Source organism: Argentina silus, assembly GCF_951799395.1.
Source record: "Argentina silus genome assembly, chromosome: 13".
Classification (NCBI taxonomy): domain Eukaryota; kingdom Metazoa; phylum Chordata; class Actinopteri; order Argentiniformes; family Argentinidae; genus Argentina; species Argentina silus.
The window spans coordinates 7,914,651-7,939,835 of NC_139667.1; the positions used below are offsets into that span (position 1 = coordinate 7,914,651).

Genomic DNA, 25,185 nt, shown 5'->3' on the forward strand with positions numbered 1-25,185 from the left:
GCGTGTTGCTCTAGCTTCTGAGTGACCCCATGTCAGCAGCCTAATTTTCAGCTGTCAGATATCCGACCAATAGCGAGGGCACATTGGGAGGAGTCTACTTTGAAGGAGGGCCCATCTTTTAGCGACAGCAAATTGGTCCAATGAAATGTAAAATGTTCCATAGCAACCCCAATCACCACTCAAGGGGGGCTTGGTTGTGAGGGTAGCGCTCTATGCTTGCCTTGTGGACAGATTTTTGTCTTGCCTGGTTCGGAAGATTATTTTTTCTTGTTTTGACAGTTTATCAATTCAACAGTCAGTGCAAGTCTATGGTGCAAACAGATAACCTTGGTTCTGTAATATTGCAATCCAACAGGAGGTTGCTGGCTTGCTAGCTAACGTTAGCTAGCTAGCAAGATATCTTTTGAGCACATTTGGAATACGATGCCGTCTTCGATGGAGGGATCTTCCAGAGAAGGTGACCTGTTTACTGTGAAACATGAGCTGAAAAATGGTAAGTTGGCTATGTGCTATATTTGAGATGTAGTAGTAACTAAACATAAATTGGCTTCATTCGTTTAGCTAGGTACTCATTTAGTCGAAAGCGACGATTGCTAAGAAGACATGGTGAGAAAACAGACATGGTGAGAAAATAGCAATGTAACGATCACTCTGCCGATTGGGTTTAGCTACATTCACCATGATCTGTAGTCTGTAGTTACTGTGTACTACTAGTGTAGCTACAGTCAAGTCCAAAAAAGGCATGGATCGAAGAGTCAATTATGCAATTGCTAGCTACCTAGCTCCCTCTCTCTTGAGTCTAATGATCTACCGTCGTCTGCCTGACAACACAGTCTGCATGCTTTCAGTAGCTACCCTTATAGATATTACTTTATCTGGCTAGTCGAATATATTGCTAGATAAGCACTGTCTATGAAGAATCAGCTAGAATTCCCCTTGCTTGAAGCACCCATGGGTAGTTTGCTAGAAAAGACCAGTTGCAGACAACACTGTCACACCAGTTACCTGATAGCCTGGAGCAGCATGCATGCTCACTAGTGCGAGGCTAGCAAGCTCACTGGTAAGACCATGGCAATAGAATTAGCTCTATAGGTTTATCACCTGACATTGCAGTTTTCAGTAGTTGATTATTATATTTCAAGAAATCTGTAGTCATTAAGGATGCTGCACTGTAACCAGCTACTGTAGTGCTTTTCACGTTGTGTTGTTTGTGATAGTGACATTGAAATATCAATAATGTTGTCTCATCAAGTGTTTGGGTGTTGCTGCAAACAGCCCACTGGGAACACGCTGTCTATAAGGGTACCAAAACTCATCCACCCTATTAACTCCAATTAACCCCAATAAAATGCATTCAAAAACAGTGGAGATTGGAGAAAGCTTCAGATTCGCTGTCTGAAAATGTTATTGTTTCTATTTCTTCTGTTTCTTCTGTCACTGGCTATTTATTGTCTTTTGTAGCAATGCTTTGTTTCCTTGTATGACGTTGTTTCATCATTAGTATGGTTATTAGGCTAGTTAGAGTACATGTATGAGAATAGTTAGCCTATTATTAGTATTAGAAAATATGCATTTTCTCCTCTCATGTGTAGCCAATAATTGACTGAATACTGACCTTGCCTTGATGAACATCAAGTCGTTTGTTAGGCTATTATCTAGGCCTAAATGGAGGACCTCCCTAAAGTTAAACACAAGACTACATGAGAGCAATGATGGATGTCTGACTCCAGAGGATAGATGTGTTTGTTAAATGACTGCTTTAGCCATTGTAATTTCAAGACATGAAATGGAGGCCACTTCAATGGGAGAAAAACCTTGCCCAGTTCACAACAATTCTAACAAGAATGTCATGTCCCAGCTGTAATTACTTGATGAACCGCCTCCAAGCAGAGACACCCTTCAGCCAGGTTCTAGCTGAATACCCCAGTCAAATCTATTAATAAACACTGAAATTAAACTGGGGCATTGAAGTGGTTGTCAGGGGTGTTATGTAACCAGAACTCTTTGCTACCTCAAAGTTGGCCGATAGCTTGAGCTTTGCCTTGTATTGCTTCAACCACCTTGTAATCCAGTCAGTGTTATCTTCAAGAGATGGAACAAGTAACAGATACTTTTAGCAGTTTCTCTTTTTATCTTCTGTTTGCAATGAGTGGCGGCAAGAAAGATGAAATCAGCCCTTGTAGCTGAGAGCTGTCTATTTCCGGAGTGTGAGACAGAGACAGAAGGAATGTGTTCACTACTATGGACACACATATAAAGAGAAGTATGCTCCAGCAGCTGTGTTAGAAGAACACACAGATGTGAACATCAACATGGCAAAGTTAATTAAAATGGTTCCCAAACTTTTAACAGTCATGTACCCCCTGTCGGTTATTTTGTAGCCTAATTGATATTCTATGAACATTATCCCTTACATATTAGACATTGTGATAATATTATTCTGTTGGATAGGGTGTATGCATTTATTTTTGGTACTGAGACTGCAGTCGGCTATTCAACAGGACTGTTTGGGAAGGTAAATCACAGATTTATTTCGCGTACCCCCTAGATCGATCCACGTACCCCCGGGGGTACGCGTACCCCACTTTAACAATAGTGGGCCTAGAACATTATAGCCACTAATACAGTGACACCTTTCCTTTAGGAAGGGCCACATGAAAACATTGGTTATTTGATACATTTAGGGCTGGGTTTTTTTGTTTTGTTGGCATGGCAGATTAAGTCTAGCCTACTCCCAATACGCTAAAAAGCGTATTTAACGGAGAGTTCGTGCTTCCCTCACATACCATCTTGGCCTAGCTGCTATGTATGCCCCAATGCATGACATGAGGTATTATTCTATCCCGATTCCCTGAAGGAATGTATTCAGTCACGTTCATCCTCACATGTATGCTGGAACATGTCTAGAATGTCCTCCCTTCTTTTTTGTGTGTTTTTAAGTCTCTTACATAATGTGATGTGTTGTATGCCTTAATGCGATATTTAGCCCTATGATCTTTGCATGTGTGGAAGGTTACCATCTGCTCTTATCTTTCCTAAGCCAATCTGACTGGCCATGTAGAGAGGGTCGGCATTGAGAACTTTGAGCTGCTGAAAGTGCTGGGTACAGGAGGTGAGTGATGTTGCTAATATCTAACCCAAGTTTTGGAAGTTGTCATAGCTAGATCTGAAGCTTTAAAGTGCTATGATGTACTGTCCCCCCCCCCCCCCCCTTTGTCAGCCTATGGAAAAGTGTTCCTGGTGCGTAAGGTGAGCGGGCATGATGCAGGAAAACTGTACGCCATGAAGGTGCTGAAGAAGGCCACCATAGTGCAGAAGGCAAAGACTGCAGAGCACACGCGCACAGAGCGGCAGGTCCTGGAGCACATCCGCCAGTCGCCCTTCCTCGTCACTCTCCACTACGCCTTCCAGACAGACACCAAGCTGCACCTCATCCTCGGTCTGGCTCTCTCCCTGTTAAAAAAATGAATACACATTTTTTTAATGAAATTAGCTAAATGCTGTTACTATTAGAACTTGACCGATACTGGATTTTTGGGTCCAATACCGATTTAGAGGGGGGCAAAATTCACTGTTAACCGATATATCTGCTGATTAAAATATCTAGATATTTTTCTACCGAATTTTACATTTTCTAGCACAGTTTTCATAAGAAAACAATGGCAAAAAGATGGCAATAAACAGGTTTATTCATTCCTAAAAATCCATATATGTATAACAGATTTTTTGGGATGTGAGGCTGACTCACATCTTTGGTGTTGTATAGGTGCATTGACAAAGGAATATGTGCCGATACAGATATTTCTGTAAAAGGCCATTATCAGCCGATAATATCGGTGCTCTGATATACACTCACCGAGCACTCACCTTTGGGATGTGGTAGAATGAAAATTCACAGCTTGAAAGTGCACCTGAAAAATCAGGAATTGCGTGATGCAATCATGTCATCATGGACCAGAATCTCAAAGGAATGTTTCCAACATCTTGTGGAATCGATGCCACGAAGAATTGAGGCTGTTTTGAGAGCAAAGGGAGGCCCTACCCAGTATTAGTATAGTCTTCCTAATAAAGTGTTCGGTGAGTGTATCTGTCGGGCTCTATTTTAGGCTTCAATAGTAGTTTTACTCAAAGTACAGTACATTCACTCAAATACTTGTTTAGCAGCAAAGTAACTGTTGATCTAGTTAGGCTACTAGGCTTGTTCATACAGGTGTTGCTATTCCAGATTATGTGAATGGTGGGGAGCTCTTCACACACCTGGTGCAGAGGGTCCGGTTCAAGGAGCAGGAGGTCGCCCTGTACAGTGGGGAGATAGTGTTGGCACTGGAACACTTACACCAGGTACTTTTCCCATTCCACATAGTAACAAGGGTTTAGTTATGCCTTCACACATTTCAGATCTTTATTGCTGAGATGCAGTTCATGTGGATCTGCATGCATAGATGATTATATAGCATACCACTCTGCAGTCATTTAAATTATTCATCATCATGTGTATATTGTCTCAAGTAAGACTGCTTAAGTGATTTTTTAATATTCTATGTATTTCAGATTATTCACAAGTCCCTTTGTATTCTTTTCTCATACAGCTTGGCATAGTCTATCGCGACCTGAAACTGGAGAATATTCTGCTTGACTCAAACGGTCACATTGTACTCACAGATTTTGGCCTCAGTAAAGAGTTTGATGAGGTATGTTTGAGAGACAATATCATATTTTTTTATTCGCATAAGTTTACATAAAGATTTTTTTATGCAGAGCCCAAACCTTGACAAACATTTTCCTCTCTCCTGAACTTAATGGATGAGTGTTTATTTATGGGCAGGGACCACCCAGAACCTGCATGCGTATGTTACTGTATGTTCAAGAGGTTCTGTTCAATGTCTAAGCCACTTGAGAATATGTTACACAGTGCTTACATATGTATACAGATGTATAATCATGCTGAGATATGCTCTATATGGCTTGATGGGTTCTAAAAGTGTGTGTGTGTGTGTGTGTGTGTGTGTGTGTGTGTGTGTGTGTGTGTGTGTGTGTGTGTGTGTGTGTATGCGTGTGCGTGCATTTGTTTGTTCCTTGGTTTGTTTAGGTGGAGAGGGCCTACTCTATCTGTGGCACCATTGAGTATATGGCCCCAGAAATTGTGGAGGGAGGAGTGTCGGGGCATGACAAGGTAATTTACAACACTCTCAGGGCTCTTGCCTTGCCTTGCCTTTTTTTACTATTGCCTTCACAGAATGAGCAGAAGGTGCACTGCACAGGTAACCTAGTATTACCTCTGGCTGCCTCTAATGAATGGGTGTAGTTGTCTGCAGAGAGGTATGCTGCACAACTATGAGAGCTGCCTTAGGCCTATGTGTGTATGTAACAAGGCCTTGGATGTACAGTGCATTCGGAAAGTATTCAGACCCCTTCACTTTTTCCATATTTTGTGTGTGGACTGATGGCAAATTCCTTTAACTTAATCCATTTTAAATTGAGTCTATAACACAACAAAATGTGGAAAAAGTTAAGGGGTTTGAATACTTTCCGAAGACACTGTATATGTAACAAGGACTTTCATGGGCCTGTGTGTTCCAGGCAGTGGACTGGTGGAGCCTTGGTGTGCTTATGTATGAGCTTATGACTGGTGGCTCGCCCTTCACCGTCGACGGAGATGAGAACTCCCACACAGACATTGCCAAGTAAGGATTCTCCAAGGTCTCCAACCATTTTAGGCTCTGCCTGTTTTTCAAAAGATTCTGCACTTTTTTTCAGACCAAATGTATATGAGCAATATGATACACATACAAAAATGACCAGTGAACATTAGATCATTTTTATCCTAAACCAGCTGGATCAGATAAGCCATGATGACCACATTCCTAACAATTGAAGTATTGCACAATGCAGTAATGAATTGATAATAATCTCTCTCTTGATTGTCAACGCTGACCATGATGCTTCCCTCCTTCCCCATCACCACCCAGGAGGATCTCAAAGAAGGACCCTCCATTCCCCAAAGACATGGGGCCGCTGGCCAAAGACCTCATCCAGCGGCTCCTAATCAAAGACCCAAAGAAGAGATTGGGCTCCTGTGGAGCAGAAAACATTAAGAAACACCCTTTCTACCAGGTGAGTGACATCTCCTCTCTTTCTCCTGTCAAATTGTTTACAAGTTCCAACATCATCCATCTTAGATTTTCTCGTACCAATTGATGAATTTGCTTGAATCCGCTTGAAGGGGAAATGGAGCCGACTAAATCGTTTATTTTAATCTCCTTTAGAAAATTAACTGGGAGGACTTGGCAGCAGAGAAGGTCCCTGCCCCGTTCAAGCCAGTAATTCGGGATGAGTTGGATGTCAGCAACTTTGCGGAGGAGTTCACAGAGATGGACCCTACCTACTCTCCCGCAGCACTGCCTCAGAACTGTGACCGCATCTTCCAGGTAGGGGGAAGAGGTGTAACAATGCTGTTTACTACGGATACACCTTACAGACTGGGAAAATGTTATCATGTGACATCTTTAGGTTATCAAACAGGGTTTCTGTTTCTATTCTGGTTTTTATTTGTGCTAATTTTCATTTGGGTTTCTTTACAAATGTAAATGTTTCATTTTTAAAGTCTTTAAACCAGGAATGGATCATAGACCAAATATGATCCATTATTATTTTTTTAACATTTTATTTAATACTTATTTTATTGTTGGAAATACAGTCACATTCCATTCAGTTGAACTTAGAAAACTCTTGTGTTTACATTTGGCACAAACTATTGGATGTGTGCTGGATGGAGTCAGAGATTGCACACTCTTGGTCTCTGCTTATCTACATAGCAGCACTCCTCAGTTATTGAAATCATTAAGTGAGGTTTTGAAAACCCTCGCTGGGTTGCTTTAAGTCAATATGAGCCCGTCTGTGTACATTGCTATTCAAATTGACTAAAAGGCTTTTCACTCAAAGGTTGTAATTATTGCCATATGCAGCTTTGATGGAGGTAACAGATGTGAATGACTATTTTTGATGTAGCTTTGAACCATAATGTGGCCCAGGACTTGATGCCAGCTGATGGCTGTCTGGTGTATTGCGTGAAATTTCAGCTGTGATTGCCTTCTGGATCCTTGAGCCTGGCAGATCAATAGATCCATTAACAGGCTTCTCTCATGGAATAAAAGGTTACAGTCTGAGAGAATCACCATGTCTGCCTCAATTACACTTAAACCCTTGATTGCCAACTTCATCTTGGCTTCTTTTTTTTTCCACGCCTGCCTTTCACATACACTGGAATTTGTAGTCTTTATCATTTGCAAGCCTAGCAATTGCCGAGATGGCGACAGCAATCCTTTTAACTGTATGTGTTCACCCCCGATGCCTCACAAAGCAAAATTAAATTGCATTAGAGTCCCGAGATGTAATTTCACAGCAGAGCAATCAAATATTGAAGACTGGCAATTTAGGGCTTCTCCTGCATTCACCCATCCATCCATCCTTCCGTCCATCCATGGCTCTTACTCTGCGTGCCACCCAGCTGTGTGTGTGTGTCTGAGTGAAAGGGGAGGGATGCAGAGAGAGAGGGGGGAGGGATGGAGAGAGAGAGATGAATACCGTCTCAAAGCCCTGGGCTCTCCACAGCTGGAGCCAAGCAGGCTACCCACCACAGATGACAGTTCTAACAATGAGCACAGATGGACAACCAATGTCACATACTTTATTAGGCTACACAGAATTGACATGCTATCATTACTTGACTTATACATTCCAGGAAAGAAACCGTCTCGACCAGAATTCAGAGAGATAAAGTAACATCATGGATAACAAATTTCACAGTGATATCATCCTACAGCCGAATCTGTTTGTCAGAGATAGAAGCCAAGCTAACAGTTTAGCAGCCAAGTTGAGCTGTGGGTCCGTTACCATTGCCTCTCTGTGTATAGTCTCTGTCCTTTTGCTTCCCATATGTAAGCCCAAGTCTGTTCCTCTGTGTTTGTGGCCATGCCACGTGCAGGGTTACTCCTTCATGTCCCCCTCCATCCTGTTTAAGAGGAACGCGGTGATGGATGACACCATCCAGCTGTGTGGGGCCTCTGAGAGGCCGGGTTCAGCAGCAGTGGCCCGCAGCGCCATGATGAAGGTAAGATAGATAGATGGGCTTGGATCCCTCCACGCAAACACACTTAGGCTAATAGCTGCAGTCGCCAGGAGGAGCTTGTTTTCTTCTATTTACTGCTCCATTTTCTTTGTGTTGTCTATTTTCATGACTCAGTTCCTCTGATGTTTTGTGGCTGTGTCATTTCCTGCTGTGTGTGTGTGCGTTGGGCTCTGTCTTTCCCAAAGTAGTTTAGCTCTTATCCATATTATATTCACAGTCACATTGACCCTACTTTCAGTTCTCTTGTCAACACCGTGAATATCTTTTGCTTCGTTTCATTACTGTTGCGTTGGCTGAGGTGTTCTATCTATGAATAGAGAACGATACAGAATGTTTATTTTTTACTCTGGTGAAATAAAACCCCTCCTGCAGGACTCCCCCTTCTATATGAATTATGAAATGGACCTCAAGGACAATGCTCTGGGAGAGGGCAGCTTCTCCATCTGCAGGCAGTGCACTAACAAGAAGACGAGGCAGCAATACGCCGTCAAGATCGTCAGCAAGAGGTACCTACGCCAACACAGCCTGACCACTAGTGTGTGTTTGGGTGTGAGGTATATGATGTCAGGCAAGCAACACCTCCTGTAGGTCTATTTGTACGATAGCTCATGACCGCAGCAGGCCGATGACTTGAACTGTGATAACACGTCTTGACTGCAGGGGAGCGAAGTGTGATGACATTTCCTGACAAGAGCAGACGTTACTGTGTTGACACTTCCTGACAGTGCCAAGCCTAAGTGGCTCAGGGTGGAGCAGTTTAGATATTACAGCTAGGACACTATGTTAGGACCCGGACTTAGCTGATGTTACAGCTAGGACACTATGTTAGGACCCGGACTTAGCTGATGTTACAGCTAGGACACTATGTTAGGACCCGGACTTAGCTGATGTTACAGCTAGGACACTATGTTAGGATGACACTCTGACAGGACCACATGTTTCCACACTATGATTCTGTGATCACAGCCTCACAAACGTCATATTCATTTTTGCCATAAATATACTTTAGTGAATTCAGTTTTGAAGTGCTGTGTTTTTACCTGCATTCATCTGTTTTTCCTCCCGCCCATGCCTCCTTTAGGATGGATGCACAGTCCCAGAAAGAGATTGCAGCTCTGAAACTCTGCGATGGCCACCCCAACATCGTCAAGTTACATGAGATTTACCACGACCAGGTAGGTGCAGTAATGTCAGTCATTCTGCTGGTGTTTGTGACCAGATGAGGAGTTCTAGCTGCTGACTGTAGTTCTCTGGGGAGTCTGGGAAACCGCAGCCGTATTAAGTCACAGAATTGGAACGGGACAGATTAATGTGGAAGCCGAGGGATATATTTATCTCCCTATATATATTTTTGTCCTATAAACATTTCAGTGCATGCCGCATATTTCATGTAGTATCTATTTCCACCAAGCAGCAGCTGCTGTATCTCCAACAGTTTTTATGTGTATTTACACTATAGGAACCTAGGTTTATGTGTATATACACTATAGGAACCCAGATTTGTGTGCGCTTCAGATATTTGAGCTAAAACATGATTCACTCCACTTGGTCCAAAAAAGTGTGCAAATGTTACTTGGGTTGTGTCTTTATTTTAAATATACACTCACTGAGCACTTTATTAGGAACACTATACTAATACTCGGTAGGGCCTCTCTTTGCTCTCAAAACAGCCTCAATTCTTCGTGGCATTGTTTCCACAAGATGTTGGAAACATTCTTTTGAGATTCTGGTCCATGATGTAATGATTGCATCACGCAATTCCTGCAGATTTTTCAAGTGCACTTTCAAGCTGTGAATCTCCCGTTCTACCACATCCCAAAGGTGGTCTATTGGATTCAGATCCAGTGACTAGGAAGGCCACTGAAGAACACTGAACTCATTGTCATGTTCATGAAACCAGTTTGAGACAACTTTTGCTTTGTGACATGGTGCATTATCATGCTGGAAGTAGCCATTAAAAGATGGGTAAATTGTGGCCATGAAGGGATGCACATGGTCGGCAACAATACTCAAATAGGCTGTGGCATTCAAGCGATGATTGATTGGTATTAACAGGCCCAAAGTGTGCCAAGAAAACATTCCCCACACCATTACACCATCTCCACCATGAGAAGGTATACAGGTGTTCCTAATAAAGTGTTTGGTGAGTGTAGGCTAGTTAGTTAGTTAGTTAGTGTGTGTGTGTGTGTGTGTGTGTGTGTGTGTGTGTGGTGTGTGTGTGTGTGTGTGTGTGTGTGTGTGTGTGTGTGTGTGTGTGTGTGTGTGTGTACATGAGTGTGGTTGCGTGGATGTCAGATATTGCTACATGTTCATTAGCCGAGGCCCTTGAGGCCGAGTGAGGAGCACCACTTTAGTGCTGATGAGCTCAGTGGGGTTATTACTGTACTTCATTGGTCTGTGACCCAGATCAAAGCCCTGCTGCTGTGCCTCTCCTCGCCCCGATCCTGCCTTTGTTCCACAGCCACACTGCTAATGAGAAACCCTCGCCCCGCTGCCAAACACATGCACATTATTCTCTTCCCACTTTATGAGCTAGGCCACTTTCACTTCACTCGTTCTGTTACGGTTTGATCTCTCAATCGCGGCAGGAGGGATATTTTTTGCGATAGTTTTGATACAATATGGAAATCTGAATTGGAGTATTTTCACTGTGTTCTCCCTCTCTTTGAATTTGCTCAAACAGTTTGAGCTGTTGTATAACCTCTCTGTTATCAGAGCAAGACGCATCATATTTAAGTTCCAACTGTGCATTTGACTGCAATATTTACTGAGCTACAAAACATACAGGAATATTAACATATGTATAGGAACTATTATTATTTGGGAAAACATGAATTAGTATTGACTGAAAAATGAATCTTTGAACGTGGATTGCACAGCAATATACAGTACAGTAGGCTATACTGGTTTGTCTCTGTATTTCCTCGTACTTTTCAACATTTTCTGATGAAACCAATCAAAGCCAAAAGTGTGAGGCAATAGAGCTAGTGGAGTGTGCTCACCCATCCAAATAATAGCGTGGGAAAGTGTCTAATGTTGTGTGTGTGTGTGTGTGTGTGTGTGTGTGTGTGTGTGTGTGTGTGTGTGTGTGTGTGTGTGTGTGTGTGTGTGTGTGTGTGTGTGTGTGTGCCCCTGTAGCTGCACACGTACCTGGTGCTGGAGCTGCTGCGGGGAGGGGAGCTGTTGGAGAGGATCCGGAGGAAGCAGCACTTCAGTGAGACGGAGGCCAGCCGCATCATGCGCAGACTGGTCTCAGCTGTCAGCCACATGCATGACGTGGGGGTGGTGCACAGGGACCTCAAACCAGAGGTACTGAACCCTACACACACAGCGCACAGGGGCCACCAGGTCAACTCGGCCTGATACTCTGACTGTCATTCATATATGACTTGGTAAATGTCATGATGTCTAAAGCCCTTAGAAGAAACATAAAATATATATTTGTTTTCTCCATATGGCAAAATGGAATTGAAACTGACGCTTTGAAAAATGATGACCTATGATTAGGTTGAAATACCGCTTAGAGATGACAATGATACACAGAGAAACGTTCTCAAGTGTTTCTTGTTCTTCCCTCGACCCTCCAGAACCTACTGTTCACAGATGAGAGTGAGAACTCTGAGATAAAGATCATAGACTTTGGCTTTGCTCGACTCAAGCCTCCAGACGACCAGCTGCTGAAGACGCCCTGCTTCACGCTGCAGTACGCTGCGCCCGAGATCCTCAAATATGACGGCTACGACGAGTCATGTGACCTGTGGAGCCTGGGGGTCATCCTGGTGAGAAGGCGTGCGTGTGTGCGTGCATGTGTGTGTGTTTAGGACAGCGAGGAAGAGGATGTTGCTGAAATCAACCCTGTTGATTCAACCCTGCTGTTTTAAAGCTGAAAAGACTGACTGGACTGGACTGTATGTGGTTCCTCCTAATAATGAGGTCTTGCAGTGTAGTCCGATGGTGGATTATAGCCAAGTAGCCTCCTGGGATTTAGTGATTGGAGCTTTTGCAATGAACAGCCAGTGTTGCTGACAAGGACACATTCTATATATGCAGTATATTAAAAAAATACCTGTGTGCCTGTGTGGACAGTACCCATTATGCTTGGATGATATGTTGACATTTTTATTAACTCATAAGTAGAAATAAAACAAATTGGCACATCAGCACATTTTAGGACTAGGCTAGGCTATTCTGTAGGGAGAGCTTATCGTGTGTGTGTGTGTGTGTGTGTGTGTGTGTGTGTGTGTGTGTGTGTGTGTGTGTGTGTGTGTGTGTGTGTTGTGTGTTGTGTGTGTGTGTGTGTGTGTGTGTGTTGTGTTGTGTCTTCTCTTATCTGGTTTGGCGTGATACCCATCTCTATCTCTTATTCAGTAAAGCAGGCTGTGGTGTCTTGTGGCCCGCTGACAGTTTTAAATTCACCACAAAAAACGAAGAGCAAGAAGAGCTCCACTCCAGAGCTTGTTAAGACTGCGGCCATGTGAGGCTTCGCTTCCCGCCAGCGGAAATGTCAGGCTAATTCAATGGCCCTCTGCAGAGAGGGGGAATTAAGAGCATAGGTGGAGGGAGGGAGGGAGAGAGAGAGAAAGCATTAGTGGAGAGAGAGAGGGAGAGGATAGAGAGGGAGAGAGTGCTAGGAGAGAAAGAGAGGGAGGGAGATGGATAGTGTGAGAGAGCGATTTCCCGCTTGGCCTCTCATGCGTGCAGAGCTCCAGCTCTCTATGTCAGCCTCTCTGTGGCGTCGCCCCCTGGGGGGGAAAGGGGAGTAGTGCGAGCTGTGTGGCGTGCTGATCTGATGGCTCCTGACAGGCTCTGTGCAGAGTGCCCTGGAAGCATAGTGAACCAAACGGAAGCAGAGAGGACACACACATACACACACACACACATATACACACACACACACACACACACACGCGCTACAGATAAGGAGAGAGAGAAAGAACAGGGTAGTACAAAGTGTTCACTGCCAAAAGGGCTGCTCTTTCTCTCTCTCTCTCTCTCTCTCTCTCTCTCTCTCTCTCTCTCTCTCTCTCTCTCTCTCTCTCTCTCTCTCTCTCTCTCTCTCTCTCTCCTGTGTGTCTAATAGGAGATTAGAGGGCAGGTGTAATCAGGCCAAGGTGAGAGTGCTTTATATTCAGTAGAGCTCAGCGCTGTAAGACAGGCTACTTGTTTATAAGCCAATCTTAACATGCATACACACAGCTTGATGTCACCATATACCATGTATGATGCACCAACTCTATTTAAAGCATTATTCTCGCCCAGGCAGTTCTCGCCCTCTTGCCAGCCGCACAGTCGATCCCAGTGATATTCACACCTCGTCCTGGAGGGCCGCAGTGGGTCCAGGTTTTTGTCCCAGCCTAGTGCTATCACAATCAACACAATGTTCAGAACCTTGATGAGCTTGGATCAGGTGTGTCATTGCTGAGCCCGAGCAAAAGCCTGCAGTACTGCAGCTCTCCAGGACCAGGAGTGAGGTCCACCTCGTCTACCCTCTCAAAGGGTTTAGGCCCAGCTGTGTATTACGGTTGTGTGACAGCTGGTTGTCTTTTTGTCTGTCTGTCTGTCTGTCTGTGTTTGTAGTACACCATGCTGTCCGGCCAGGTCCCCTTCCAGTGCCATGGGAAGAGTCTGACCCACACCAGCGCCGAGGAGATCATGAAGAAGATCAAACAGGGAGACTTTTCCTTCGAGGGAGAGGCCTGGAGGAACGTCTCCCAGCAGGCTAAGGACCTCATACAAGGTGATGATGATGATGATGATGATGATGATGTTGGTAGTGATGGAGACTTCTTGTCCAGTTAATGGGACTTAACTCTATGATGTTGTTTGTTAGAAAGTCAAGGTTGCACCTTGCTTTGTTGTCAACTCAAGTGTGAGTAAAACCATTCTGTATATGTCTGTGTGTGCGCGCATGTGTGGTGTCCCACAGAGCTCCTGACGGTGGACCCAGACAAGAGGATCAAGATGTGCGGCCTCCGCTACAACGCCTGGCTGCAGGACGACAGCCAGCTCTCCTCCAACCCCCTCATGACCCCCGACATCCTGGGCTCCTCCACCACCGTCTCCGTCCACACCTATGTCAAAGCCACCTTCAACGTCAGTGTTCAATTCAATCCAAAACACTTTTATTCATCCCACAAGGGGCAATTATGTAGGCAGGAGTGCAGGTACATAAAAACAATATATAACTATTAACCTAGGAGTATGGCGGGGCTATAGGGGGCATGGGGCATGTCTGCTCACTTCCTCAATTCTAAAGGGATGGTCACGGGGTAGAAAGAAATCTTCAATATGTTTTTTTTCTACATTTCATTTGTATATTGTTTTATCTCCAGGCGTTCAACAAGTGCAAGCGGGAGGGCTTCCGGCTGCAGACGGTGGACAAGGCGCCGCTGGCCAAGAGGAGGAAGATGAAGAAGACGAGCACCAGTACGGAGACTCGCAGCAGCTCCAGCGAGAGCACCCAGTCTTCCTCCTCCTCCTCCCAGTCCCAGGAAAAGACTCCCATGACTCCTGAGGTGGCCCCCCAGCCCTCCAGCAGCACCACCCCCGACAGCACGCCCGGCCTCAGCACGCCCCTCGCCCCGGGCCAGGACACTGAGCACCCCCAGCGCCCCCCACCTCCAGCCTTCCACTTCTCAGAGTGAGAGAGAGAGAGGCAGGGAGAAAGATGGATGGACCGAACCAGACAGATAGACAGCATGGAGACCCCTCTCTCTCTCCCTCTCGCTTTCCCTCTCTCTCTCCCTCTCGCTCTCCCTCTCGCTCTCCCTCTCTCTCTCTCTCTCTCTCTCTCTCTCTCTCTCTCTCTCTCTCTCTCTCTCTCTCTCTCTCTCTCTCTCTCTCTCTCTCTCTCTCTCTCTCTCTCTCTCTCCTTCTCTCTCCCCTAATTACTCTCTCCTCTTGGCAGCTCTCAGCCATTCACTCACAGTCACATGCATGGACAATCGCACGCCTCCAAACCAAGCATGCAGCAGGAGCAGCAATCCACCTCTCAGTCGGCTAGCAATAGACACACACTGTCTCTCACACGCACACACACACACACACACACACACAGCATCTATCAGGGATGTGATCAGGAGGAAGTGGTCACCGTTGGCCTGATGCAAGGGCTGCCCTCCTCACCCAGGGCCAGAGGAGTTGACCCAGACCTCCTCTCACCCTCACCACCACCAACAACAACAACAACAACCACAACAACAACAACCACAACAACCACAACCACAGCTCTCTGTTCTGTTCAATCAATGTTGTTTTGTCTATATCTGTATTATTCTGAAAGGGAAAATCCATGTGTTACACTGTGGAGTTCTCCATTTGTTTCAATGGTGAAAACGTACAGTAGCCGCTGTACTGCAGCTTAACATGGGGCACCTCTTCTTTTTCCGAGAGGGTTTCAGCAAAACGGATCATACTTGTATATGAACATACAGACTGAAAATATTTATGATAAGATATATTGTTTTTATATTAACTTATTCGTGGATCTGGCTGCTCTCCTATGAACGATGCATATGAATCTTTCAGAAAGTGTTGTTTCAGAAATGTTCAGCCCTTGACCCATTGAACTGTAGTGGCTGTATTGGCTTATTGCAGAGTGTGACATAGGCAGTTCAATTTTATTATGATTCATATACCTCACCTTTCATTATGGGCTCAGATATTTCAATTGTCTTCTTTAATATTTATTTTATCATGAGATCCAATATTAACCTGATCTCTCTCAGCATTATAGGGATGCAGATGCATAAATATAACCGTATAGTATGTGTTCAACCAAATAATGTCATTATTGTACAATGAAGATACTTTACCTGAGGGCAAGTGAGTCTTTAGCAGAGTAAAGCGATGTTTAGCCCTGTAGCAGGACGGTTGTGGCAGTAGCCTGTCACATGACCGGTCTAATAGGACTCACACAACATGAGTAGTAGGTCAATCTGGATTACAAACACAATCTCGGAACCCAGAATCTCATCTCTCTATGGAGAGTCTGACTTTGTGAGAATGCAAAAAGGAGCAGTGGAATTCTCCCGTATTAGCGTGATGAGCCTATTTTAGGTCTTCTGCCAGGCCTAGGGTGCGGGTTGGATTGAATGAGGTCAACACGGCCAGGGGTCACGAAGAGTTGAGAAAGGGACTTGCGCTGTAGTAGGACCGTATCATGGTGTTGGAGGATTGCCACATCTAACTGAGTGCCCTAGGTGATGTGCTGACTCTCCTCATTTTGGATTCACCGCACTTCTCTTGGAGGAGATGAACGAGTCGTAGTGCTGCCAAACATCTCTGCCCCTTTAGAGGATGAGAGGCCGTCACTTGGACCCACTAGTCAATGGTTGTTTTAAGACGACTGCAAACAGAGAAAACATCAAATCATCTGCTTTCATCCCCCCTTCCACCCTGAGAGCAGTGACTGAGGCTTTACACCCTGAGAGCAGTGACTGAGGCTTTACACCCTGAGAGCAGTGACTGAGGCTTTACACCCTGAGAGCAGTGACTGAGTCTTTACACCCTGAGAGCAGTGACTGAGGCTTTACACCCTGAGAGCAGTGACTGAGGCTTTACACCCTGAGAGCAGTGACTGAGTCTTTACACGGTGTGACATGGGTTGGTGGTTTGAGCTCACGTGGTACGCAGTTCCCATGCAGTAAACCTGCCATTGGTTTGTGTCACATCCTTAGAGTATGATGTGATTTGTGAACTGAAATATCAACCTCTACTTTCAAATGTCGTTTGGTGATTTAGAGAGAGAGCAGTGTGTATAACTTGATTTGGAGTATTTACATCTGTTTTAAAGTGTTCCGAATTGAGAACCAAAGCGTTCAAGAACACTTTTGGGTAGCTGCGTCTCATTGGCATGAGATGTTCCCTCTTTATGCAAGTGTGCAAAAATAGAACTTGGACTTTTTTCTTGTAAGAATTTATGTCTGTCTCTCTTGGTGAGGGTACAGTATGTCTAGTGTCTGTCTACAGTATCTAGGTGAAACTGTCAACAGCAGTAGTAATCGGGAAGTATGTGTGCAAGTACATGGACTTACAGAGCTATCTCTAGGGTTTACAGAGAATGGTCCGAAAAAGAGAAAATATCCAGTGAGCGGCAGTTCTCTGGGCGAAAATGCCTTGTTGATGCCAATGGCTCGAGAGGATAGAAAGGCAACAGTAACTCAAATAACTACTTGTTACAACCAAAGTATGCAGAAGACCATCTCTGAATGCACAACAAGTCGAACCTTGAAGCAGATAAACCCAGTACTAGCAAGGTGTACCTAATGAAGTGGCCGGTGAGTGTATATCTTATGTCCTATTGCCCTATCGTTTCATGGAGGCCATGCCAACGAGGTCTGAACCTCTTGCTTGATACGTCCAAAAAGAACCCCCGTCACACCATCATAGGCATGTACCCACGCATCACAGCACACAACAACAAAATCAGGTCTCAGTTTCATGACCTAAAAGCTGAAAGCTCAGAGCTAAACACTACAAAGCTCTTCCCCAACTTAGTTTGCATGAGTTCCCTGTTGCCGCCTCATTAAGCCTCTTGTCTTCTGCTGTTCTGCTGGGGTGTATAAATAGCTCAGCCGAGGAGAGGAGAGGAAGGGGAAGGAGAGTGTGTCCTATATTGAACACCCCTCTGGGAGATAGGCTCTATTAGCTGATGTGCTGCAGCTCTGTTTTGTCCAAAGAGAAAATGCTCAACTCTTTCTCTCTCTCTCTCTCTCTCTCTCTCTCTCTTTTTCTCTCTCTCTCTGTGGGATTCAGTTCATATCACTCCCTGTCGTTGAAAGAAAAGAGCTCTTTTTGACAGGGAAAGTGTTGTTTATAGGGTCAGTTATGGAGACTGACTCTAAACTGGGTTGCCCTTTTTACATTTTTTTTTATTTGAAAGAATATCGTATTGGTGTGCCATTAAGAGGCCATGAAGATCGGTTTCTCTAATGCAATTAGATAAATTCTGTGTGTATTCTTCTCACTCTCTTCAATATGCTCTCGAAAATAAGCTGAAGGCACTCTGATTAATGAGCTCTTTCTTGTCTCGTCGAGTGTCACATGCTCTCTCTTTTATAGAAGCGCTTATTTTTTACTCCCCCGTGTCCCTTTGTGTTGTGAGTTGTTGTAGTCTGCCGATGGTTTAACAGTATGTGATCTGTGTTTAAACTACTTAATTGTGGGTGTCTGAGAAGATGTTTCCCACCCCCCTGTTGTTCAGTGGTGATGCGGTAATTTTTAAGACAAATGGTTGCATGTAAAAAGCATAAGGAACAGCACCTTCACACTGTTGCCTGCCCTGGCTGACGGGACGGGAGGCTCGGCCTTCCATAGGACCGGTCAGGTAGCTGGAGTGTTGAGTGAGAGCCTTGTAAGGTGCGTTGTGGCGGACTGCCTTTCAGTGTCACTAGTCTGAGTGCAGTGGTCAGTTGTCAGGGTTGGGCTGGGAGGGTGCTGTCCAAGGTCCTGACCCGGGGTGGTGCTGAATGGACAGTGTGGCATAGTTGGATTGCATCCCCATACCCACTGGCTCCAGTATTTGATTGATTTGAGCCTTTAGAAACCCTTTATCTGTATGTTGTTGTGCTTTGTAGATACAAAGAAATGATACGTCATGGTCCTGGGTCCATGTTCATGCCAAATGTCATAGTGTCATAGTTCATGTTATGTATGGTCACTTTGAGACGATACAGTTTTTCTATTTCTTTAGATTTTTTTGGTATCCTGGAGCTTGACTTCTAATAGTACTGTAGCAGTGACTCTCCTTTAATATGAAAAACCAACATTTTAAACATGCAATCCAGCTTTAATATCAACATTTGCGCCTTTTTATTATAATTTTTTTTAACGCTACAGTATATATAATTAGTCATTGTTTTTCCAAAAGTGATTTTGGATCAGAGGTTGAACTGATGGTTGACTTGATGCTTGTTGTCCTCCGTCTGTAATGGGACGACATCAAGAAAAAACACTACCGCTTACTCCCTTAGTTACTGCATAGATGTAGACGTCACTGTGAATACCTGTGTCCATGGGCACTGTGACCACCTCATCATTCAGGTCTGCAGGCACACCAATGATGCTTGGAGAAAAGGGATCACATGGACTTATTAAGCACACAAACCGTTCACATGACAGACCTGTCAATAAACGTATTATGAGTAGATGGCTAACCATGTTGCCTATTATGTGCTTTTCCCCCCTGTCAATCAAATCAAAGATAACTGTGTTCCTATGAGAGAAACATGTTCCTAAATGCATCCTAAAAAGGGAAATAGTTTGTTAAAAATAAGATGTCATATGAAATATTTTGTCTATCAAGAGTCGAATTTTATGAGGGGATAAGCTTCGGTTTACAAGGGATTTTATAATGTCATGAAATGTGTACATTGCTTTGAACAGCTTTATCATTCTAGAATATGATTTATTCATATTTATTATTACCCACTAGAAATGTAATCTTTTTCTATGTTTTTTTAAATTTTATTTCAAGGAATACATATGACCTGTTAATTGAGGAAAGTAAATCAAAAGGCAATGACGTCTCTTACAATGCTTTCAAGGTGACATTTCCTAGGGCAGCCACAGGAGGGCAGTGTTTACCAAACCATGGCTCTGCTGGTACTGATGAACAGTCGAATCCTTTCCTCTCTGTAGCTCATTAGCCTGTACTCACTGTGCAACATTAGCTCTATATTTGATATTTATCCATAGACAAGGCTTATAGAAAATATTTGGAAGAGATTATTTCATAACTATATATCAATATATTTTCTTTTTTTTGGTAATCTAGCTGGGCTAGAAATTTACATTTATTAAGTTATTTACATTGGAATCGTAATAGTTGGTGGATAAGTGTACAATGAACCAAAATAAGATTATTTTTCTTTGGTGTGTCTTAAAAGAAAATGCTGTAAATACTGTAAACGCTAAGCCATAAGATTCTAAACGGTATGAGTTTTAAAACATCACACATGTGCATGTATGCAGTGCTTTTGTCTTGAGATGGGAAATTCTTTCACAGAGGGAAAATAACATTGATTACTGAAGAAATGTTATGTTTTTTAAAAGCAGTGTTTCAAAAGTTGATTCTACATGATGTTCTATCTAATGTGTTTTGTGTGTCAGGATATGTGGAGCAAACCTTGGGGTGTGAACCTTTGCATGGGATTGTTTGGATGAGAACGAGTTGAATCAACTCAGACAGTATTAGTGGATGATAAGGGAGTGTGTTCATTTTGTAAATCGATCCTGTTAGTATAGTTTGTGTTTGCAGATTTTGCCTGTCCTGTGGTTTGATATATATGTGTAAAGAAATGTTTATTTAAAAAAAAGAAGAAGAAAAAAAAAAAAGTTAAGGGCTTTAAGGTTTTCGGAATCCTTTATATAGAAAAGAATATTCTGTTATTTAAAAAAAATAAAATACTGTTTATTGTTTGTCACATGTCAAAATAACATTTCTAAATTCACTAACTGTTGTCTTGAATGTTTTGTAATGCACCCAGAAGGTACTCTTTTCATGATTTATTAATTAACATTGAAGGGATTGAGGGTTAGTTAGTTCATATTATTATATGGATTCCAAGAATCCAATCCAATCCAGTTCCTGTTCATGAGCTGAACAGCAGAGGGCGCTCTGTGTCTGTCCTGTCTGTACCAGTGGTGTTCCCAGGATGGCAACATGACTCCACCAGGAAGTGCCACTGCAGCCCAGAGCACAGCTGCATGTCAACAAAGGGTAATTCCCCCTGTATCTGTAAGCACCCCCTCTACATATACCACAGATATGTTATTTCTACCGCTGTAATGCCTGCTACTACATACTAACACTTTCACAAAACCGTCTTAAGATATGCTTAAAACACTCATATGACACAATGCAATACACATTATGCCACAAAGCAAAGTAATATTGCTTTTCTTGTCAATCTCATTCAGCAGATTTTCCAGGTTAGTTCTGCTGGGAATCTTTCCCAAAATTTCATTCAAAAGTGAACACCGTATTGGCAGTATTATGCATATTTTGCAATAGGTATGTGCAACATTGAAATAGCCCAGAGAAGAGCGGTATCTGCCAGTCCTTGCTCATTGAAAGTAAACACAGTGCACTGAAAGAACTCTGCAAAGATTTTTTTTGTGGGTGTGTGTGTGTGGGGGGGGGGTGGGGGGGGGCTGGGACTGTGTCTGTGGCGAATAGGACTGTGGCAGGGTATGATGGAGGACTTTGCGCTTCGGGGTGGGTTATGGTGATGATGTGTGTGTATTGGTGGGGGTGGGGGTGGGGGAGGGTAGGCTGGACTGCAGCAGTGGAGTGAAGTGCTTTGGATCCTGGGGACTGGAACGCATTTCCTTTTGTTGCCCTCCAATTTTGACTGGCTTGCCCCAGCGCATGATGATGATGGGGCTGTTTCTATTCTTCGGACTCCCGGACCCCCCCGTCCCTGTTCCCAAAGCGATTGGCATTCCTGGGGGCCACCAGTGAAGCGGCTTTAGATGGAGGGCCGCTGGCTCCTGGGTGGCCTCTTGTGCACAGGCTCCAGGGGGAGGAGACAATGTCTTATTAATTGACTGGGCGTCTTGGGCAGAGTGGAGGAATTTGGTGACGGGGGGGGCGGCGGAGAGGGGAAAGGGGATGGGACAAGATGGACGGAACAAGAGGGTTCCCAGTCTGTGGAGAAGATTCATTGGCCACTATTTCAGATTAATTTAATTTTGAGTTACATTGCTGAGGGGAACAATCAGTCCTAAGGAAAATATCAGCTTTTAAACACACTTAGGGCCGGTTTCTCAAGTTATACATCCTACACTAAAAAGCATCTCCATTAAAATTTAGATTTAGTCCAGGACGTGGCTTAATTCAGCTACTTTTATTTAGAGAAATTATCTTCGACATAATCAAGGCAGAGTTGGTGATCACAGTTTCAATACATCAGCGGTGAGGCAACCATTCCTCCAGCAGGGTCCATTTTGGGGCAGGTTTGATGGAATGGAGTGGGACGGGGGGGAACGGGGGACGGGGAGTTCGAGGCAAGTGCAGCATCTCCCCATGTGGTCCCCCCCCCCCCCCCCCAGGTGTCCCAACCATAATCCTGTTACATGTGTCCCCATTAGCCCTAATGGAGCGGCCATTGTCCCCCAGCCCAGTCACCTTGAGTCACTAAACTCAGCCCCATCATGTTTGGACTGCTTCCCACACACTGGGATCTCCATGACAACTCTTGACTCCCACACCCTCACTACCACTCCGACCATAAGAGCCTGCTACAGCTGGAGAGGACAGAGAGGACCTGCCAGTGATAGAGATACAACAGAGACTAGTAGATACAGCAGAAATAGTATGTGTGAAAACTCTTTACCTATAGCTAGAATTGCATTTGCAGTCCCTGATTTAGTTGGTGACTGTGTCTTTGTATCTGTGTGTGGTGGGATATGGTCTCAGGCAACAGATAAAGAGAGAGGGGGGGGGGGGGGGGGGTAGAAAGATAGATGGAGCGAGAGCGAGAGAATGGGTGAGAGAGTATGGTTGTACTATGGGTGTGTGTGTGTATATGGCCATCTTGTTTACTGCGTTTTCAGGTGACCCGGCAGCACCCATGCTGCATCCATCATGGAGAGGCTTGAGAGGGGACTGATTGAGCTGACCTTCAGGCCAGCCCTGCCGACCCCCAGGCTTCCTGTTCTTTGTGGAGGCTGCACAATACCTCTGGTATTCCTCAGACTGAGGAGGTCTGGGCCCTGGGAGGCCAGCCAGTCCAGAGCAGAGGGGGGTGGGGTGCAGGGGGCTGAGGACCGCCTTTCAATTTACTCCAGTCTTCCCCCAAATGAGAAAAATGGAAAAGAGTGGTGTGCCCTGTCACCCTGCCACACAGGGGACTCTAAAAAGCAGTCTCTGTGCTTTCTCAAGTGAGGTATCTTCTTGAGGACAAAAAAGAGCAGGAAGAATGAAGGGGAGAGGAATGTAATTGTGGTGCTGTGTGGCGGTACTGCTGCAGGAGAATGGCCACTCTTAACGCCTATAAAGACTTCGGCTGGTTCACTTGTCTTCTCTCTGTGTTCCCCCATGGCCCTGTGAACCCCGGGGCTGGCCTGATCAGATGAGCTGGGCTGCTGGTCTTTCTCAGGTAGCTGTGGGTGGTAACATCAAGACCATCACACTGGACCTGGCGTTCAGAGGAGAGGGGAAAGGCATTAGAGGGACCCTATCTTTCACTCTCTCGCCCCGGGCGTGCGGGTGGGTGCGTGTGCAGGCGCTAGTATGTGGAGCTTTGCCACTAGTCTGAAGTGCTCACTGGTTACCATGACAATACTTCTTTGCCAAGGTTGGAACCTGTCTTTCTTTCCTTCCTTGTTATTGATGTTGATGTTAATCAATAACAGCGAAAATGAAAATCCTTTTGAGAAGATTTTTCAATTACCTCGCATCCACATACTATTCATGTGAATACACATTTATTTGTTTGTGTTTAACAGAATGACCTGTTTTACACTAAGGTGAAAAATCTATAGAATGGGGGGAAAGGCTAATTAAAATGGGTCTGTAATGGCTAACATAGATCTGTATGTATCTCCAGCATACGCCTGTGTCTCTCCAACATGTCCCCGTCTGGGGGCCATGGTTCCCCAAGGCCTTGTCCTGGTCAGAGGGTTGATTCATACCCACAGCTCAGACGGTGGCCTTTGGCTCGCCAGACTCAGCCTAGCGCCTTTTTTTTCCTTTTTCATTTGCAATGCTAATGGACAGGAGACAGCTGTCATCGTACACAGGCCATGATCAATCCAGAGCCAGAGGGAAGGAGGGGGAGAAAAGATAAACAAAACCGTAGGGGAAATAGGTCGGCCTATTATCTCCTGGCCTCGCTTGGGCTTTGGTCCTTGAGAACATGAATTTCAATGATAGTCCCTTTCATAAGGGAAAAGACGAAAGAGATTGCAATATGGAGAGAGGGATGGAAATGAATAAGTATACAAAATTAAAAGCGAGACAAAGGGAAGCAAGCAAGTTTTGTTAGGGAGCTTGTTGAAAGTAACTCATCTGTAGAAAGCTACATTAACAATAGCATTTGTATATACCTGAAAAATGAAGCTTCTGGCTTGCTTGCAAGTGCTCTTAATTTGGATTCTATTTGCTATGCCTGCCATTCATCATACATACATATATCTGTGGGATTGCTCTTCCGCTTTTCTATATCCTGTAAAGAATACCTTCCATTATTTGTTGTCATAAATGACAAATCAATAAAACAATGACGTCATTCAAGTACGTACTGTATGTGCTCGGCCAGATTGCCTTGTTAATGAATAATAATGAGATGTGCCCTTGTTGTTTCACTCAGAATAGACTTTTATATATCTGCCTTCTGTGACCACAGTACTGAGAACATGATGCACAGAATAAAACCACATGGTGGGTTTGATCACCTGGGGTCAGACTCTAAACACGAGGCAATTACTGTCTCTTCACTGCTGCCACTCTCCCTCCTGATCATGTTTGTCCAATGTATTAAGGGAAATGAGGTGGAAAAGTTTGGGATCCTATAGGAGGGAGATGAGGAGAGCCTCCGAGGGACGGCAGCATCACCTCAACTCATCCGGTTTTGACGGCCGACTCTTAAGTAGATAGAGCCTGGTTGATTTGATGAGGGGACATACACACACAAGTCCAATTAGTTGATGTAACGTCTTTATCGGATAAACAGTCGCTATATCTGCGCACATAGTCAGGGACACACAGATTGAATTGAAGGGACATATATGTACACACTGTGGCACACACTGTAGCTAACTGTTGCCTAGACACCACACACACACACACACACACACACACACACACAGCCTGTCCCTCCCACCGTGTTCCCTTTGTGCTGGCCATTGTAACAGTTTTGTCTGAGACATATGGCCGGGTTTAGGGAGCTGGACCTCCAGCAGCTGAAGCTTTGTCCCGGGGTCACAAAGGTTGCTGGGATTGTGTTCCCAGCTAATTCCCTCTTTCAGTGACTCCAGATCAGAGTCTATAATGATCCGGGCGGCCCAGCACAGGGATTACGGTTGGCTCTGACACCCACATGGATGGGGAG

At 44.5% G+C, this 25,185-nt stretch overlaps 1 protein-coding gene across 1 annotated transcript; it reads left to right on the plus strand.

The window, feature by feature from the left end:
- Positions 1–265: 265 nt before the first annotated feature.
- On the plus strand, positions 266–14,772 carry rps6ka5 (ribosomal protein S6 kinase, polypeptide 5; the record flags this gene model as incomplete). Its single annotated transcript, XM_083683509.1, has 17 exons — positions 266–493; positions 3,041–3,112; positions 3,221–3,439; positions 4,226–4,341; positions 4,590–4,691; positions 5,090–5,173; positions 5,581–5,684; positions 5,970–6,114; positions 6,267–6,428; positions 7,985–8,110; positions 8,501–8,634; positions 9,210–9,303; positions 11,267–11,437; positions 11,716–11,907; positions 13,706–13,865; positions 14,055–14,221; positions 14,461–14,772. The coding sequence occupies exons 1-17, from the start codon at positions 424–426 to the stop codon at positions 14,770–14,772; spliced, it is 2,430 nt and encodes an 809-aa protein (XP_083539635.1). The 5' UTR covers positions 266–423.
- Positions 14,773–25,185: the final 10,413 nt, after the last annotated feature.